The sequence below is a fragment of the Falco rusticolus genome, chromosome 4, assembly GCF_015220075.1.
Source record: "Falco rusticolus isolate bFalRus1 chromosome 4, bFalRus1.pri, whole genome shotgun sequence".
Lineage (NCBI taxonomy): Eukaryota > Metazoa > Chordata > Aves > Falconiformes > Falconidae > Falco > Falco rusticolus.
In genome coordinates this window covers 30,499,881-30,520,678 of record NC_051190.1, presented here as the reverse complement: position 1 = coordinate 30,520,678, position 20,798 = coordinate 30,499,881, and the positions used below count along the sequence as shown (strand labels likewise).

The window sequence follows — 20,798 nt, the reverse complement described above, 5'->3', positions numbered from 1 at the left end:
GAGGAACGGTCCCCTAACCCACCAGGAGCTCTGCCCTGCCCCAGCAAGAAGGCCAAATCTGGCATCCATCTGGCTCATTTAAAGCCAGCTCAGACACACCTGCTAAACTTGCAAGTCAGGGCAGTAACATCCTCAGCATCTCCTGCACTTCCTAATATAAACAGTCTTTATCCTCCTACCATACCGCTGAATGTTCCTGCAGCAGAAAGGAGGGTCTGGGACTATTTATGGCAACGTTCCCCATGCATGACAGTGACGCACACGAGCACGTAAAATACAAGAAAAAATCCAAGGTCTTTCTAAATAACCTGGCTTACTATGCACGTGCCCTGGTCTCAAAGACAGTCATTCACAGGGCTTCTCCATCCTCACTCACAGCTCTTTTTCCCATTTTGTTTACATTAACCGCTGCCATATGCACTTACAGCCACTCTGAGAACGCAAAGGGCCCTCCTGTGACTGTGATAAAAGACACTGAAGTATTTCCCACCCCCTTGCCAGGCTCTGCAGCTGATGCTCCCATTTCAGTTGGTGACCAGAAGTCAGAATGATGTAGCATGGGACTGGGGCAAAAGGAAAAAAAAGCATCACATATATGAGAGGCTGGGAACACCCTGAAACCCAGTAAGCTGTTTGTTTTCCTGTCAGTATCAAAGGCAGAAGAGAAAACAGCTTTAAAAATGCATTCCTTGTGAGCTAATGACAAACCTAGTAACATCCCCGCAACAGAAGCACCTCACGAACAGCTAAAAGCAACTGCGTGAAAAGCAGCAGAATAATAATTACGAATAACAAATCACAGGACGCCTATGTGAGAAATGCGTTCTCCCAGAAGAAATGGTCTAATTATTGTAGATGATACCCCAGAGGTTCATTCATCAGCGGCAGAGACACAGAGCTGACCTCACCTCTGCACCCTCTCTGCCCCTGACTGGCACCCTGCGCCCTGGGCTGGAGGGGCACGGTCACCCCTGCATCTGTGGCATTATGTGTGCTAGGTACTCGAGGGCATCACGGCAGGCAAGGGCACTGGGCAGCAGCATCTACCATAATTTAAACACCAGTGCATTTAAAATTAAAATCGCAGTGCTCTTGCCACCCCCAAGAACTACTCGAGTCTCAGCGGGGTCTCAGACTGGAAGCTCTTACAGACAAAGGCGGTCTTCCTCAAATGTTAGCCAAGTGTTTAATGCTTACACATTTGTTAGAGCATCCACTAACAACAGTGACAAACTGTCATTGTACCTCTAACACCCAGTCAGCTCTTCACTTTATAAACCACCCCATCTAGACTTCTCATGTCGTATTTTTAAGGCTATATAGCACCATAATGCATTATGAGATGCCAGAACAAACGCATTCTTAGCAGTAATGAAGTACTACTGTTTGAGCAATGGCAGAACAAGCAAGCTACTTGCAGAGAATTTTGGTGTCATAACAGTGAAAGATATTTCCTTCTGTGTATTTTCTTTAAACCATGGCTCTGCCCTTTTGTGGGTCTCAAGCCTCCAGCACACACAGCCTTCAAGGAAAGCTCTGCCCTCTTAGCTGCATCTGAGGGAGCATCCTGACCTCTGGACACTGACCACACATGTGCTGCTGGCACGCAACAGGTTAGCTGCACACAGACCTTCAGCTCTCTCTCATTTTTCTCTTCTCTAACAAAATCGTTTTGAGGGCAAGGTCCATGCAAGAGAGTCACATCAGTCAGATTTCTGGGGCTCTGCAGCATGACTTGACTCTGCCCATTTCCCTCGCAGTGTTGCAGGTGATGGGTCATGATTTATTGAGAACTTTACCTTGATTTACAGAGTCTGAGAGCATGTCTGGAGGTGTTGACTTTGGGGTTGTTGTAGTAAAAATTCTTGTTCAGGTATGTGAAGGGAGGACAGACTGCGCTGGAGAAGAGCCACAGATTCTGTGAAATGTATTTAGCTCGGTGAAAGATATACTCTGTTTTCATGGAGTATTGAACATAGCTGTGATTAATGGGGCACATATACACTGATAAACAATATTCATTTGTTTTAAGCCAGGTCTGAAAAGATTTCAACCACTTGCTTCCCTGCAGCTATGAAAGTTATTTCCTGCTGTCTGTACTACCTCAAGGGCTAAACCAGCCCTGAAAGGAAGGAAATATTTCCTTTTACTCCATCGGCAGCACCAGCCTATGAAGGCTGTTGTATTGGCATTTCATTTATCACAGGCAAATGATATGGATTATTATTACTTCTCCTTACCACCTACCCTCTGTACCAAACTGCCACAGGATTGCCACCACACATACACTCTTTCCTGCATCAACCCGTCTTCTTTCATTTTCCTTATAACCGGTCCATCAAGCACACTGTCTGCAATGTCTCCATCTGCTTCTGCAGCCAGCTCCTTTGGCAGTACGGATGAATAAGTGCATCTTCCCGACCAGGAGCCAGCAAGCCTACCTGCAATTTCTTGTGGTGACTGAAAACTCCCAACTCCTTCCAGATTCCCAGAGATGGAGCCGCCTCCTTCAAGGACCCTCACCAGCTCCCTCAGCCTTTCACACTCCTCCTGCAGATGCTGCTGCTCCTCCTTGCGCTGCTGCTTGGCCAAGCTTGCTGGGTTCATGCTGAAGTGAAGAACTTTGGTTCTGCTGGGATCATAGTCACCCTGTGTGGCAGAAACAAGAGAAGAAGACTGAGTAACTGATCCAGCCTCCAAGTCCACCCAACCAGTATCACTCTTTGTGTGAGACAAAAAATGTTACAGCAGAAAAAGGGACACTCATGCAGTGATAATGTTTTATTCCAACAGTTGAAGTCAGCCAAACCCTGTATTGCTTCTCCTTCTTGCTACTCTCTCTTTCAAAAACAAAAAAACCCCAAAACACATCCAAACAAAGAAAAAACCAACAAAACCCCCCACAAAAATCCCCACTCAATAGAGCTTGCTCCCTGGCTGACACCTCCACCGTTAAATTTAACTCCAGAAATGAAGTTTTATAGCTGTATTTTAAATCTCTTTATAGCAGAAGATTATAATGAGCACACAAATACACCCTGAAACTACAGCAGGACACCCAGTACTAGCCTAATTTATTACTCATACGAGCCGGCAACGTCCATACGACTCTGATGGTGGAGTCATTAGCAAGGTGTATCAGCTTGTCCTAAGCAAGTGAACAGATATTTCATTGTATACTTTTTTCTCAGAGGTGAGTTGTATTTATAGCAGTCTAAATAGTCAGTCAAGTCCTAAGATAGAAAATTAATATTCTTTCAAAGTGAGAGGAAAACACTGATGTTACATTTGTGATTTCAGAGAGACAATTTTCATATAAACTACAGGAAGCCTCACGACCATAAAAGTAGCAAAGCATGTGCTAATGCTGGCTGCCACGGCATTCTGCCCAGCTGAAACCCTATAGCAGTGCCTGCATAAAAAGGCATTTTATATGGTAATATTTTTTCTTCAATTAAATCTCAGGACCTAAAGTCATTTTGTAAACATTAATTAACCCTCAAGAGCAGCATGAGGTAGGTATTATCCCAATTTTATCATTTCATTTTCATTAAAGACGTGCTAGAACTTTATGTGGGTTTTTTTCATGCAAAGCAGAGCAGAGACTGAGCAAATTCATCCTGAACTGCTGGTCATTGATGGTAAAAGACCCCAGCAGATCCCATTCCCAAACATATTTTACTGAAAATACTCCACCCACATACTGTAAAAGCACCTCTGCCCGCAGCAGGCAGTGAATTGCTGAAACTTGCTGCCCCAGAGCCTGGCAGCAGATGCAGCACTGGTTCAAAAATGGGTTTGACAAAGTCATGGACAACAGCTCCATAAATGGACCGTGCCAGGGGAGCATCCCCCAGCATCTCTGGCTGCTGGGAGAGCACTGGGAAGCGTGGCCATGTTTGTGGGCTCTCCCAAAAGAGCATTTTCCATCACTGTGGCCAGAGATGCTCTTCTGGGCTGGATGGACCATGGGTAAGGGCCAGCTGGGCACTTTTTCTGTTCACATGTGATGTCTGCTACATCTCACAGCTGTTCCAGTGACCTCTTGCAGGAACCATACCAAAATTCTCCTTCAAAATCACTTCCTAGACGTTAGCTGAGCAGAAGGCAGCTGGAAGAGGTGTGGGTGCTGGTGAGCAGCGTCAGGGTCTGGGTCCAGCAGCATGCCAGTGCTGTGCAGTGCTGTGGTGCTCATGGCTCCCCTGCGGTCCTCAAGGCTGGGTCCCCACGATCCCTGAGGCTGGCTGCCCACGATCCCTGAGGCTGGCTGCCCACGGTCCCCGAGGCTGGAACCCCACGGTCCCTGAGGCTGGCACCCTGTGGTCCCTGAGACTGGGTCCCCCACATTCCCTGAGGCTGGCTGCCCACGGTCCCCACGACTGGGTCCCCCATGGTCCCCAAGGTTGGGTCCCCCATGGTCCCCGAGCATGGCTGCCCGTGGTCCCCGAGGCTGGGTCCCCCATGGTCCCCGAGGCTGGCTGCCCGCGGTCCCCGAGGCTGGCTGCCCGCGGTCCCCAAGGCTGGCTGCCCGCTGCCAGCTGGCTCCCCGGGCCATGCCAGGCAGACAGGTCCCGCTGCAGAGGAGAAGCAGCCAAAGCTGCGGCTGGCAGGGCGCTGTCAGTTATGCAGGCAAAGGGGAAGCGCAATTTGGAGCTGGGAGAAGACGTGGAGTGTAATCCAAAAGCACTTTTGGTCAAAAGCATGGGGTCCATGTGCTGGTGAATAAGAGGTTAATATTTTCTTGCATCCACCACCGAAAATATAATCTAAAACTGCAGAACTGGAAATCTTGAATGCACAACTGGCATGGAAAGTACTGATGTACCTAAAAACCAGCAGATGCCCTCACTGTTGTGTTTCCCAGAGAAAAAATACACGGGGTACAGTTGCTGCTCATATCTACTGTGAGAACCCAATATGGTGCTCCTCATGAGAAATCAGTCTAACCACATCTCTCCATCTGGGTAGAAGAGACAGTCACTATTTCACAATGTAAGCACAAGTTAAAAACAAAGGGAGATCATATCTGTTTCTGTATGTCCTGGGCCAAGAGGGGGTGGGAGGAAGCCCCTAACACAGGAGGACAGACACAGGAATCCCCAAACGGCTGCCCTGGTCCAAGGATCTCACTCCAGAGAACCACAGAAACTCAGGCATGGAAACCTTGAGTACCCTTCCCAGCTGTCTACATTCCCTGAAGTCAGAGTACGTGGTCTTCCAGCCCTTGGCCATGTACCGGGCAGGTGATGCATGTTCTCATACTGCCCAAGCCTTGTGCTGCTCAGGAGACATATGGGAACACCTAGGTGGGCAGCACTATCCTGCAGCCTGGCAGCAGTGGGGCTTCATGACCCCACGTCCCCGGGGAAGTTGAGACAAACAGCCTGGACCTGTCAGACAGGCCATTAGCACCAAGAGAAGAAATAATCCCACTGACGGCTTTGGTCAAGAAAAGTTTAGGAGAGAACTGAAGGACTGGGACCACAGGCAGCATCTGGGAGATGTGGAACAGAGGGGAAATGAAGACAGCTGTAACGCCAGCTTATTAGATATATTCTCTGCAGCAACACACTGGCATTTAGAAACCTGTTTCCGCACCCAGCTATCCAACTTTTCATGCTATTTGCATTTCAGGACTCTTCCAGACAGGTCAGAGCACTCCTTACCCTTGTGTCTGCCTTTCAAGGGAAGAGATTCAACCCCAAAGTTTGCAATGGGGTTTATGCTGGCTGCCAAAAGGATGCTTTTAAAATCAGAGCTGCGGAGCCCGCTTCTCCTTGCGCAGCCTGGTAGCGTGGTATTTCTGACAAGCTGTGAAGGGCGGCTCTGGCCCTGTCTCCCTCGCTGGCTGCAGTGCCAAGGTCAGGCAGAGATCACACCTCCTCGCCCCAGCTGCCACCACCACACTGGCTCCAGCGCGCAGCGCAGAGATCGCCTGCGCTTTTGTACTGCACCATCACTGCAGACACTCATGCACAGGCACGAGACAGCAGAAGGATCTCAGTGTGGAGGAAAAGCCATGCAAACCTGGAGACTGCTGCTACCTTCCTGCCAGGACTGCTTTAACCCATGCTGTGCTAGTCTGTTTGTTTTGCAGGTTGTTTACTCTCTCAAAACATTTCTCTGGCCTTTCAGTAAAGCCCCGCCATGAAGCTGCAGTGCTTTGGCTCTTATAGCTCTTTCAGCCCATTTATCTTTTCCTTTTATAACATGCCCCCTTGAAAAACCATGCCCTAAAACTCAGCACTCAGACTCAGCTTTATTCTTGGGGCACATCAGTGCTCCTCAGCACATCAGTCTGAAGCTACACTAAGACAGGTGGATCTCTTAAAAATCCACTGTGATACAAAGGCTGTGGCAGAATCCATCTCATTTAACATTTCTGGGAGTTCACTAACATATTTGCTATGCTACTCACATTTTTGGGCTAGGGGCAGTAGCTTTCTCTTTATTCTACACAGCACACATCAAACCAGTACATTTCTCCCTACAGCTAAAATATTAGTGCTGCTGGTTTGTATTATAGGAATGCCTGAAAGAAACCATGTGAGACAGGGATCCCAGCATGCTAGGTCCTGTACAAACCCACAAGAAACTACCACCTAACGCCCCAAAAAACAGACAGCAAAGCCTGTAGACATGGTATGTGAGGGGAGCAGAGGAATGGAAACATGTAGTCTCCAGTTTGAGACTCCTTAGGAGCACCGTGGCAGAGATGAAAACAGGTCTTCAGAGATGACCCTTGCCGCCAGACCCATTGCCATCTTACACAGACGCACCAAGCAGAGCACTACTTACGTCTCTGGGAAATTCACCGACATCCTATGGATTTTCAAATAAACGCAGGAAGCTTACCATGGAAACAGTGCAGACCAGAGCCCATTTCTGATGACAGGGAACAGTTGCATGTGTATGTAATACCAGACAGCCAAAATGGCATCACAAGTCAATTGTTTGGAGTGTTCTTCCAAATTTCTGAAGGTTGGGAGGTTTTGATCTGAAGGTTTTGATTCGCTCTAGGAAAAGTCATGGCTGGAAACTGCTAAATATCACAGATAGCAAAGAAACACTAAGATCTCACTAGCATTCAAAGGAAATGAAACTCCAACGATGGTAAGAAACCAGAGACTGAGGAAAGCAAACTTAACTTCCTCCTGGAATCCCTTTAGCTCTGGAAAATGCAGATTGCTGGTCTTCTCCATCAACTGCCCTTGTGCCCACAATAAATTACTCTTACTAACAAAAATTTTGCCCTTTCAGCTCTGCAACAGAAGCCTGGAAAACAGCGTTTTGGGTGCTGGGAGAGAAGACCTAAACCAGATTTGCGCATTGAGAAAATCATTTCTAATCTAGATGAGGAAGAGCAAACAGTGGCATTTGAAAGGTGCGGTACAGAAGAGACAGCCATGCTCTTTAACAGGAGCTGGGATTTCACAAGCACCTGCCCAGGAGCAGCTCCAGATGCTGCTTCTGTGCTGAACCGACACAAGCAAGAAGGTATTGCTTAACAGAGTTTAAAAGCATCTTGCAATAAAGGGATTACCATTTTTCTGATTTCTCCAAGAAGCATGTGAGTGTGCTTCAGGTTTGGAAACTTGGCCTGAATGTGAGTATCAGCCACATCCACTTAAGCTCATGGTACCTTTATACAGAAATATGAGATGTTTGGGGGATGCAACCGATATATGACCTAGACAGTCCCTTTGCTGCAAGGCCACCCTGTCCCTGATTCATGCAGGAGATAACTTGGTAGGACTTTCTGCTCATCAGCACACCATGGCCAGCGTCTCAGAGAGTGAAGATGATACATTACTGTTCTTTTCTCAGCAGCACCCCCTCTTTACCCCTATTTTTCCTAATACTTTAAAAATTGGAAATTGTAGAGATGCTGAAGAGTAAATAACCTGAACTAGAGAGAACTGCTGGCGTTCATTGATTCTTCTTTCAAGGAATAACATTGAGCCAGTAATTCAGATTTGTCAGAAAAATGTACACAGAGCTTCAATTTAGGAAGAAGCAATAAATACCTTGATTGATTGCAACCAAGTCTGGTTGACACTTAGTAGAAGAGTGAATTATTCATTCCTGGAAAGCAAGATGCTAACTAGCTGATTTGGTGCTTAAGGCAGCAAAACCATTTTTGTGCTCTCAGAAGGGCACCGGACATTTTACATAGATGATTTGTTGACTCCACATGCTAATATGTTCCACAATTTATGAAATAATGTTGTTTTGATGCATTTTCCTCAGCCTTCCTTCAGACTCGTGCCCCAGGGTATGCACAAGGGAAACTCTCACAGACCACTGAGAAGAACCATCCCACCACTTCTGACCCAATGTCACAGTCATTATGTGGGACAGCCACTGCAGGATGCAACACACAACGGTTGTCTTAATGTGATATGTTCTAAAAGCACACTTTGGCAGATGGTGGAACTATTTACTAAGACTCTGCCTACCAGTAAACTTTCTGACAAAAGACTACAGAAAAGTGAATTTGCAACAGGGCCAATTTGCCATCTAGAACAGCGGTACAAGCTCCAGTCAGACGCTGCTGCCTTCCTTCCCACTTCCATCTCCCAGCTTGAAAAAAAAAACCACCCCAAGGAGATAATTGTGCTGACGCTATGTGTCATTTTTAAAAACTGTATTATTGGCAAACAGTCAGTACGTTGGTCTACACGTTGAAATTATAGCTCAAAAACTTCCTAAGTAATCTCCCTATTAGGGAAGAATCAGTCAAGTGACGAAGCAATGAATGAAGACAGGATTGCTTTAATCTCTGAAAAACAGAAACTTTTCCTTTAGAAGATGAGTTGTTTAGAAGAACAATGAAAGCTGCCAGTGACAGCACCTTGAAAAGGGCTGAACTTATTCTGGCATCTCTCCTCCTGGTTGTTTGAAAACTGCACAGTCCCAATTCAGGGATGTCTTTCTGCAGGAGCTATAAAAGCTTTCCTCTCAACTCTCTTTCACAGGCCCACAGGTAAGAAGAAAGTACTTTAAACCGTGCAGCCCAGTTTACATTTGATGAAACATTCAGTGCTTAACAACTCCATTTAAGATCTATTCATCTACCACAGATATTTCTAATCAGAAGGTAGAACTGGTAGCAAAGGGAATAGTCTCAACCGTTGTGAAGACGTTTATCTAACATCACTAATGAAATTAAAGAAGTTCACATGTCCCAAGGAGGCAATGACTGTCAGCACACAATGCCAGCCAGCACTGTTAAGGATTTTCAGCTGACTTCACATCCTGATAGGCTCCTCCTGTTCGATGCCTTTGAAAGCCAAGTTGTCAAAAACCATAGATGAGGCTGACATGCACTTAAGTGCCTGATTTTTTCATAGTCTTGACGTCTGTCAGCCTTAAAAGACTGTGATTTCTGAGCAGCACAATAAATTCTGGCAGAGCATATGGACAGCTGAGTTTAATCGCTACTCGCTTGCGATGCAACAGATTGTGCTTGCCCCTGCTGAGAAAAGGCTGATGACTGGAAGCTCTTCAGCGAGAGGACCATTTCTTCTTGGTGCGCCTCTTGCACACACTGAGTGCCACCCAGATACAAGCAATACACACTGCTGCTTTCTTAGCCAGGGAATTTGTTTCCATGCTGACTTCTTAAGAGAAAAATCTCCATAAGGCTTCCAAACTGGGACGCATTATTCAGTGCCAGGGAACTTAAATAGAAACAATCTAAGGAGCTTAATAGATTGTATCAGCTTTAAAGAAATAATGGGTCAGTAGTTACCTTGGAGGAACATCCAAAATAAAGACTGCATCTATCTGTAGGAGACAGATGGGAAAGTTTCTTAAATACAGATATAAAACATAAAGCATCAGTTGGAGGGTTGGTGGAAGGGGAGTGTTTGAAAAGCATCCAACTGGCCAGGGAATGCTTTTGCTTCCATTTGCTACCTCATTGAGGCAAAAAGTAGCTTAAATGGTGAACACTAACACATGGCAGATTAATTAGGTATATGCATGTGGTGAATGTCCAAAATGGAACTTCTGAACTCTCGAGCAGAAGATGCTACTTGTTCATTGCAATCACACCCTGGCTGTAAATTTTGGTAAGACCTGGACTAAAACAAAAGTGGCACATCCTGAATCCTCCAAAGACAGAGAGATGTGAGACAGAATCACTGCTTAGGAGGCTGATCAGAAGCTGATTGATGATTTGGCCTATTTAGATGGGGAAAACCAGGGGCTTGGGGTTCCAGAAAGAAAGGTGGTGATGAAAAGAGGGGTTTCCAACAGAAGTGGTCCCAGAAGGAAGAGGGCCTGCAAAGAAGGTGACGATCCTGGCTGGGAGAAAGATGCTGAAAGTGGAGGAAGACCCTGAAGATCAGAGAGATGCACAGGGATGAAGGCCAGGGGATGCCCAGTGGCCTTGGCCAGTAACACCAGTGGCTTGTGACTGTGAGCACAGGAGTTTCTGCCCGAGCTTTCCACATCAGCAGCAATCTCCCTGCAGGGAAGGGATGCTGAGCCTGACAGAAGGCAGCACGAGCTGGGGAGTGAACAAAAAAATCTGTGGAAAACCAGTGTCCAGATCAGCCATAGGCTGCTGCTTACTCTTTCCCACCTGTGACTGTCTCCTGTCTTAGTTTTGTGACAAAATGTTACCCAAGGCCTCTGGCTGGTCTCTTGCTGTGTCAGGCTCCAGCTACTGAACTCTTGCAAAATCCAAGTTTCTGATGCTTGCCCTGCTAGAAGGGCTGACATTGCTTTGGGGACTGCAAGCTGGTTTTGGGATTCAGTGCCTCCTCCTGACAGGGGATCCTTTACACAGCTCAAGCTGCAGCAGAAATGTATGCCTTTCCCAAGGCTTCATGGTTATGGAATTACTGTTTTGCTTTTCCAAAAACATGTGGTATTTGTGAGTAAACACGGCCCCATGTGTACATGGGCTTTGCACACAGCTAATAGATACCCTGTTGCTTTTACTGAATTACAAAAGCAGAGAAGTCACAAATCATTAGAAGTCGTCTTTAAATGTATTTATCTTCAGCTTGCAGGTAATGGTATAGCATTTATGGTCAAGAATTGGTCTGCTGTTAGTCCTGCATCAATACTCACTGGAAATTTTACTCAAAGATGGAGAACAGAGAAACAGTGGAAGGCAAAAGTGGAATTCATCACCTGAAAGGCACATGCAAGGTCGCCAATAACTCTTTTTGCAGTAGCTTATTAACTAGATTCAGCCTGGCTATATAGGGGAGCAGCTTCTCCTGGTCTACCTTTATTTTATCTTTACTTTAACAGTTTGGGTTTTTTTTTAAAAAAAAGTGATTACTCAACTCCCTCCTACAAAAGGATATAGCAGCATTTCTGCACCTGGTACAAGGCAGTCTCAGAAAGCTTAATCCTACCTCAGGAAATGCCATTTTAATGGAAATTCTGTTTCTTGGTTTTGTTCTTTTTGTTTCTTTGCTCAGGCTTGTTAAAGTGATTAGAGCAAACCCCAAAGTAAACCGCATCCCAGAGAATTCCCTCTGTACCCAGTGCACAAAGCACAGCACGCTCACCAGCCCCAGCTCCCACTGTCACAGAAGGTAACTACACCAAGGGATCTTTAAAGCCCTTGGAACAGGAGCTGTATTAGCAAAAATGGATTGCAAAGATGAGACAAAGCAAGCTAACAAATAAGCAACAACCACCACCTGCTCCTCATAGCTTTGCCAGTATGCACACACTGGAAATCAGAAACAGTTGGGGAAAAAAAAAAACACCCAGAAGGTGCTGGATGTTGGCCAAAGGCTTACGTGTTCCCACCAGGTCTCCTGCTCGTTCCCCTACCTTCTTTCCCACATTCCTCTCTCCATTGTCTTTGTATGTACATCTGCAGCACACACAACCCCAAAACCTGGCAGCAGAAATTCACTTGGGCATCTTTTCATCCTTAGCCAGTTGTTAGTGCAGCTCCTGCTACTTCTTCCCCAAAGCAGGAAGATCTTTCTCCTTGCACCAGTGACATCACCTCTTGTCCGCACACCTTGATTCAGGCAACCCGTCTTCTACGGCCTTCTGACCACCCGTGTTAGTCATTTCCAGAACAGTGAAATGAAATCAGTCTGTGTTAGTCTGAGTTACGCCTCTTCCTCCCCAGTAACTCCTTCTACAGTTGCCACCAGCACAACCGATTTCAGATCCTTACCCTCACATGCAGTGACACGAATAAACCCACATTACCTTCCCTGCTCCATCAGTAATGCCACCTCCAACACCTGGATCAGCTGCTTCTCCCCCAAAGACTTCTAGTGTTCCTTCCTAAACTGACCTACCACACTACATGTACTCATTGATATTCCTCCCCGTGGCCCTCTTTTGCCGCAGCATCTACAGCAAATTAGCAATGAGACAGAGAGGCAGTTGGAGTTAGGATGTATCACAGACAAAAAGCTCTGATCACCCTAATCACACCACTCTAACACTAGACCATATCTTTTTGTACAACATGTAACACATTTTGGGCACTGCTGCAATAGAGGCAATAAACTAAACTGTCTCACCGGTGGTGCTGAAGCCCTTCAGGTACAGTTTTAAAAAGAAGATCTTTTCTCTATACCCACTTTCAAATGCATTATCCCCTGGAGGATGCAAGACTATAATTTGCATTGAGTGAGGCATTCAGATGAGGTCTGGGATGCAAACAAACGTGACAAGAAGGCTAAGAGTCAGAACAGCAAGACATGGAATGGCATGGAGTTGGGATAATCTAGAAGTAAAAATGCATTCAAGGGTTCACGGTTCTTTTCAATTGCTGCTCTTCCTTTTACTGAAATGGAAGAAAATCACAGTCTCCTCTAGGATGGTTTGTTACTACCTAGAGATTTGAATTCCAGGGTTTCTACACTAGTTTTTTCAAGTCAAGAATTCCTGTCTTGCCAGAAAACAAAGTCCATAAAAAATTGCTATTATTTACACTCTAGTAGTGTGCAGAGGAGACCTGTGATGGGTCAAAAACCTCTGATAAAGACACCAAAAATAAAAAGCACCTGTGTTCTGAAAACAGCCCCAAAGAGCTTATAGTTTGAGTTATAAAAATTCTTTTTCAGAGATAAGACTCAACTTCATGGTAAGAAATGCTGCTGTCATAGATCTGAATTTCAAAAAACATTTTATCGATTTCCCCATACAAATGAAGTACTTGGTTAAGAATACTGTTGAGAAGTGTCAGACCAAACCTAGCTTTTCCAGAGAAGTACCTATAGTTTAGTTTAAAAAAAAAAAAATATTTTTTTACTGCTCTGTCTTCTTATTCTGCATGCAACATGCACATACAGGTACTGTACAAACAGACCAGAAAGATGAAAGATACTTGATGTGAGGTTTTTTTTGTAGTATTTACATCAATGCAGATATTCAGCCACTCAAAGTTTTCCCTCCCCAAATGCTCTATAAATTTCACTTTAATGCCCTCCATATTTCTGCGTTTTGTGGTAAAGCTCTACTTTGGAATGAATCCCAAGGGCAGATCCCAGAGGAGAAAAGCAGCACAAACCAGCTGTGCTAGCCTGGGACACTCAGTATTCAAACACGAAGGGAAGAGTCAGGGTGAAGTACGACAACAGAGGTCCCTCTTTCAAGACTTTATAAAGGAAAGTAAAACTACAATGTAATAAGATTTTCCAGCTAATAGATCTGATTAGCAAAAAGCAAAACCTCTGCGGGTATTTTTTTTTAGATAGTATCTTATATGAAAAGAAAGATGAGGAATTAAGAATTATGTAAAAGCCACCACCTTCATGATTTGATGGTAGGACGCATCAAAGTTCAGCTGAGCATATACAAGCCTGAAAAGTAAGTGTAAGTGTGAAGTAAGAGAGCTGTCATCATGTTGTGCATTTGTACAGCAAGCACACTGTGCAGGCTGGCTGCCGAGGTCAACCATGGCAGCATTAAACAGCAACGCTGAAACGTCCTAAAGGCTTCAAGGTACACCAGGAACATTTTGATCCTGTAATTTAATGCATATAAAAGTACTGTTATATGTCCTTGCATATATAACTCTGACCTGGCAGGGTAACAAAGCAAACCACTGCCTTCCAGTGCCGGAACATGCACCCTCAGCCCTGGCCGCTCCACAGAGCTAACCTGCCGTCATTAACAGGTTCCCTGCCTCAAGCTGGAAGCAGATCCATTTAAACGAGCAAGTCGAATTCCCTTTCATATCATATAGACACTGTGACAGACGCAAACGGCGTGGAGGACTCATTCCTGACAATCTCCTCGAGCAGCCAGGCAGCGTCTGAGCGGGTGTTTACAGCAAACGTGCTCAAGGTTAAACAAGCTCCACTTGCAGGCCTCTCACTGCGAGAGGCTATCGCCTCCCACGCTCCTTCTGCTTTGGCCAAGCAGAAGATAAAATTGAGGAAAACAAACATGTCCCTGCAACACATCGAGACGAGGAAAAGTTAGAGAGAATTGCCAAGTTTTATTCTTTTGTCACAGTCACTTCTCAGCAATGTGTGCTTGTCTTGACATAGCTCGTCTTCCCCAATACCACCTTAAGGTCCAACCAGGTACCTGGAGGAAATTCTCTAGTAATGGGTAATTTGGTAGAGGGAAGAAGTGAGAGAGCAAACAGCGAGCTTCCAACATCTCAGAAAAATGTATATACGTGTACATACCCGTCTTAATTATCCATGGAGCTACCTACATTATTCACCAGAATCACTGCAGTCTCACTTTGCTATGTGAATTGCAGAACTTCTTTGTTTGCTCTGCTCTTTCTCAGTAAGAGACCTCAGTATCTAAAACATCCAAATATCGATTCAGAGGGTACATTCGCCTCCAGCTCCTCAGGCAAACAGGCAAATGTTTGATTTTTCCCTCCCTTTTCACCATTTGATCAGGTTACTTACTTTATTTAAGCAAGTTGCAGGATCCCTGATGAAAAGAGCTCTTTTCCCCTTCTCCAGGAGCATGGAGAAGGTCTCCTCCATCTCCTTCCTCCGCCCCACCAGGTGATGCTGCCTTTTGGTCCCAGGTTTCCGTACCCAGCGCCGCAGGAGCTGCACTCTGCTCCCATGGTCCCCACGCAGAAGTGCGTCATTTTGTGTCCTTTTATTCCTTGAACATAAAAGTTTCTACAGACTTGGGATTAACAAACTTAGAGAGTCCCAGGCAGCAGAGTACAGGGCTGTCACAGAGCCGCTTGCTGTGCATACAAAGAAACCTCGACTAGAAGAGTCAGCAATGCAAGGAGAATTAAAAAGCACAGTTAGAATAACCCTAAATCCTCATGCATATTTATAAACCACATCACATCCAAACTGAAGCAATACCCCTCACTATTAAATATGGCCTGAGAAGCAAGAGCTGTAACTTGGTTTTGCTTTACCCACTGTACTGATGAGACCTGGAAAGTCTCCATACGGGAATAAATTCTTGGCTGAGAAGGGGGGTTTCAAGCTGTACCACACCAAGGTAAGATGGAGCAGGGGAGAGGTTGGAGCAGCCATCCATGCCGTGGACAGCACAGGGATGCACCTGTGCCTTGTCTACTGACAAAAGTTTCAGTTTAAACCCTTCTACTCCCATGACAAAAAGGAAAACATTCCTGGCACGAGGGCAGGGTTTTTGCTTTAAGCTGCAGCTCCGTAGGTGACAAAAGCTGCACCTCCCCCCCCCCATTTCATACCCCATGTGCTGTGTGGGGCTGTCCACGTGGGGGACTTACATCATCAGCACGACCATCTGCTTCAGTACACTTTCTTGGCTTCCACTGGGAGAAAATACTTCTTGGTTGCCTGCAAAGCTTCAACTACATACTGTTTTTCTTAAATGCAATTTGAACGAAATAAATGGGAAAATGCCTAGAAACATCACACTGGTATCACCGGCCCATTAGCAAAATGACTCTTGCCAACATGCTAAACCTGCCTTGTATCAATGCATCTCCAACAACACACCTTTATTCAAGCTTGGACTGTTACAAAGCTGAGCTGAAACCAATTTGAATCTATCTTGAAATATATTTGGTAGACACAAAACTGTCTGGACACCAGTGCATGACTTAATGGCCTGAAATACAACTGTCCTGTCCCCTGTTTGGTTTTATTTCACCAGTTTTACTTCACCATGCTAATGGACTGGAGAACAACAAGCACATTTTGCACAGAGATGTGAAGGGGCAATGTTTTCAAATTTTACTGCCAAGTTTTCCCAGAATTATGACTGCCAGGTCAACCGATAAACTGTTTAAGGCCCTACAAAGCCTCATTCAAAAACACAGTACTTCCTGCTGTATAACATTCAGGCTTTGATTTTATCATCACTTTCCTCATTGTCAACATGAATCACAACATTTTTTATGAAAGAGAACTGTGAATGAGGAGAAATCCTAGTTTTCTAGTGTTTCACAGTGGGAAACCAGTTCTTCAGCCTTTGTATAACAAACCACGGAGGACAGTTCAGCCTTACACGACAGCCAGCACAACACGCTCTTGCACTGCAATAGTTACTTCTTTCCCATTAAGTTTTAATTAGATAACACATGCATAACTCAGAAACAGGACTAAGCTGCAGTTGAGAAGGCATTCATTTCAGCTTTATTTGAGCAAACGTAAAAGATCGCCTTCTACAGACCTTCAGACAACATCTCTAGGCACAATCACACTGACTTTCAGGGGTCAGATCACATTTTGCTATGGAGGAATGTGTTTTTCCTTTGTAAGACTTTTGTAGCAGTTACCTGGTCATTTTTCATATTTCAGTTACTGCTTCGTTTTTAACGCAGGGTTTAATACCTTACAATTACTGCTACTTCAACTACAATCTTCAGCAGTACACAGGTCCTCCGAGGGGCTAAAGGCATTTATTTCAAGTTGCTTCACAGGCAGAACCCCCCAATAGTCTTTGATGCATCTGGGATGTACCTGAGAAAAAGCAGGGAGTTTCTGCCTGAAACTGATACTGAATAGTAGACGAGCACCTCAGAATTCATCTGCCTGAAGTGGCAACAGTGGCCTCAAGAACAACGATAAAATCTTCTTGCATAAACGTATGCTTTTTATCCTCCAGCAGGTCAACAGCAGACAAAAAAAAAAATAAAAAAGATTGAGAGAGGTGATAAGGGACAAAGTACATTTTACGTTAGTGATTTCAGAAAAATAATATTTTCTGTAATCACTCTGAAAGGAGTACAAATCTCTCGCCATCGTCTTGCTTAACGGAGCTCAAACAATGCTTACATTTCACTGGAGAGGAAATATCCATTTCTGAAACTTCCACCCACTCAGTCACTCCTTCTCTACTTTCTTCTCCAACTTAAAACCTTGAATGGGCTGAATTCACTTACTGAAGTTTGCAAATAACTAATCACCCATTGGCATTATTGATCTGCACATCCTGCATTTGCTGCAGTTGGAATGAGACAGCACTGGCTGGTGAATAGACTGTGAAGACCAAAAAATGAGATTAACCAGCTAGCCTTATACAGATCAAGTTATCTGCTGCCTTGTTCACTTCTCTTGAAGCTTCTAGAATGCAGTAAACTGAATTTCCTTAGCTCACAAAGACAGGGCTGATACGTAACTCCATTAAAAGAAAAGATACAGAAAAAACAAGTAACACAATTTCATGAAACGGTCTTCTCAATAGACTTGAAGAGATTTCAAGTCTAGTTAATTAAGTAACTGTGTTGACATAACAGAATAGGAATTCTGTAAAATATTTGCCTCTGTATCAAAACTGCATTATTTTTTAAAACTAGCACATGCAAATCAGACTATGGTAGTTTTTAATGGCCCAAAAGTCAATGAACTAACAGTGCAGTGTGCACTTACTGCCACAAGAATTGCTTCTATGGCCAATCGTATGCAGCATACATCCCCTATGAGACATAAGAAATAGTACATCCTTACTAAAATACGCAGATAACACAAAGGCAGAATTGTAGCAAACAACAAAGTCCACAAAGATAGCTTAGAAATCTGATTGTGCTGGGCACAACCATTCCACAAGAATTCAAATGCATCGTGAGGCATCTCGAAACACAGAACATACTCTCAGGTATACAACACAGCAGGTACTTTCCGGAAGACAATGTCTGTGAAGAGGGCTTTTGGCCACGGTTAATAACGAAGGGTTACCTCCAATTTAATGCTGTGGGGAGAAGAAAAAAAAAGGAAGAGCGAGAATCTTTACATACCTATAAGTAGACCTAGAGAAACAATATTGTCTCTGAATGCAGCATTGATGAGACCTCTACAGTGATAATGCATCTGGGTGAGGTGTGCATGCCTAACAGGGCTGTTGAAAATTAAGGAAAGTTGTGAGATTTCCATGAATGATTCATGGTTTGAAAAACACGTTTTACAATGAGAAATTAATGGAAATCAAACTATTTCATTTACTATGGAGAAGGCTGAAGCAATTTGATCAGGGTCTTCAGTGGAAACCTGGCACTAAATGGTTCTTTAATCTAGCAAACAAAAGCATAGCAAGAACCCAACAGCTCACAGTGAAGTCCATGAACTGGAAATAATATCTATTTTTAATAGGAATGGCTAACCAGGGAAATCAATACATTGTCTATCACTTAGTATCTTGCAATCAATATTTGATATCTTATTAAAGAGTCTGTGGAGCACCCACAAGTCACTGGGCAGGGATTTCTCTTAAAACTATTTTTTGTGTTATATAGCAGATGAGACCAAATGGGTATTCCTTTTGGCCATAAACCTCTTAATTCGACTCAATCCACTTCCTCCAACTCAAAAAAAGTGTTACCAAATACTTTCATCCATTCTCTCTCATATCGTTAATTCTCCCTCTTACTTTCTAAGCCTCCAGACAATTCTGTAACTTCAGCATTTATTCCTCTTCGATATAACAAGAACCTAGATGTTATCACTGACATTTTAATCTTTTTCAAGGAGAGTTTTAATTTGTAGAGAAATTATATTAAAATCAATGCCTCTAAATATAAAAATACTTTCAAATCTATGTTCATTTTAATACTTCAGAGTGGCAGAGCTGCTCAAATCCTTAGGTGATGTAAAAGCAGAATGACACTTAAGATACAGCCACTAAGATAGTGCCTTTTTTCCCTAAAGGAAATGCCTTTTTCACAGTCGTAACAACTTGAACATATGCATGCTGATCCATACAGATGTAATCCAGCTCACTGGAAAACTACAAAGTTTATTCGGTGATTAGAGTGCAAAAAATCAGAGAACAGAAACCTGTTTGTCACCTGCCATCTTTCTTGGTCAGTAAGCTTTGAATCAGGGAGTCTCTGTCCCGATTTATAGAGAGTAAAGTTAATTTAAGGATTTCTACTTTACTGGGAGACCGTGAAGAAAGACAAAAAGATGAACTGAGATGTGAAAACTCAAAAAAAAGAAGTCACAAAACATCAACTCATCTCTACATACATCACTTTTGATCACGTGTACGCATTCTTTGTGAAATAACCATGCTCCACATATGTTCATCTTCATTAAAGCCAGAGCTTTAATGAACTGTTTCTCATGTTCCTATCTAACATCCTGCTGCCAGCCATCCGTCCAGCTTCCACAGCTGCCCTCTGAAGGCAGCATCTGCTATCTAGTTTTGAGCAACTTTGGAGACAACGAGGCACCTGAAGGATTGCGGAGTGGAAGTGGAGCAGGGAAGCAAACAGCTTGAACAAGCACAATCTGCCCCTGTAATCCCAGATGATTTCTGTCCTAGCATGCACGTGTCACAGTAACAACAACATGATTGTGGTTCTTCATGTCCATCAAGCGTGGTTCTTCATGTCCATCAAGCACAGGTTCAGACGGATAAGTAATTATGGTTCTGCCCTCAGGAAATGCCTGAAACATCATGAGATAGTACACTGAAAGCCAGCTTCAGGACTTGGCTACAAACCGGTCTTTTATAATAGATAAACCTGGCCCACTAACCTCCAGCTTGGTTCCCCCCAACCACCTCCTTGCCAGTGCTAGTGATTCTAATCCCCATTAAAAAACCCCTACGGGAGACCATAACATGGCTGCCACTCTGTACTAAAAAGAAAAAATCCCAAACATCCCCAATTCCTCAACACACGCCTGCTTTCTCTGGATCAGTAATGAGCTTGTCCATGTTGAACTTGAGAATACTATTCAATTTTATGAATTCTGCCTGGATCCTTACCAACGGCAAACTCTAATTTGTTTTCTGAATGCTATCTCAACTGTAAGAACTGATCAGTGCCTTCACTCCAGCTCTGCAGCCTGTATATTAAGTTAAACCACACGCAAATGTGTTTGCCTCTATCAAAAGCTGCTAAATGAGATAGTCTCCCATTCAAAGCAAAGCACCGCTAGGCAAAGAACCAGGGAAATGGTGAGTACTGCTCCGTCAGGTGAGATGGCCAGCAAACACTGGGTTACCAGGTGGGGCAGTCCATGCTGCCTCCTTGGGAGGAGCAGGTGGCCACGAGGGCTCGACCTCTGCAAAGACCAGTCAGCTGTGCCCGAGAAGGGCTGAAGCTGCTCGGCTCCAGGCTAACCGAACTGGACCAGAATCTGACAACGTACCAGAGCTGATGGGTTTGGACAGGTGTAACAGATGGTCAAAGGAAATGCATTGCTGCAAACCCGTTTTCTTTCAAAATTGAATTCTTCCCCTCCTGCTGCGTTCTCTGAACCACACTGCATCAACAAGGGCTTCTATGGCCAAGGCCCTGAGCATCACCTTCACAGCACAAGGGACCAAGCTTCAGGGCAATTATCCATAAATTCCACAGAAGCCACTTAGTCACACTCTGTCATACGCACAGCTGAGCTGGGATTTGTACCATCTCCTTCCTTATT

General features: G+C 44.4%; 1 protein-coding gene across 3 annotated transcripts in view; it reads right to left on the bottom strand.

The window, feature by feature from the left end:
- MAD1L1 (mitotic arrest deficient 1 like 1) overlaps positions 1–20,798 on the bottom strand; it is a 380,463-nt gene that overhangs the window by 126,420 nt on the left and 233,245 nt on the right. For all 3 annotated transcript variants that reach the window (XM_037385754.1, XM_037385755.1, XM_037385756.1), the window contains one exon: positions 2,442–2,649. In XM_037385754.1, coding sequence (XP_037241651.1) covers positions 2,442–2,649 — 208 coding nt within the window. The remainder of the gene's footprint in view (positions 1–2,441; positions 2,650–20,798) is intronic.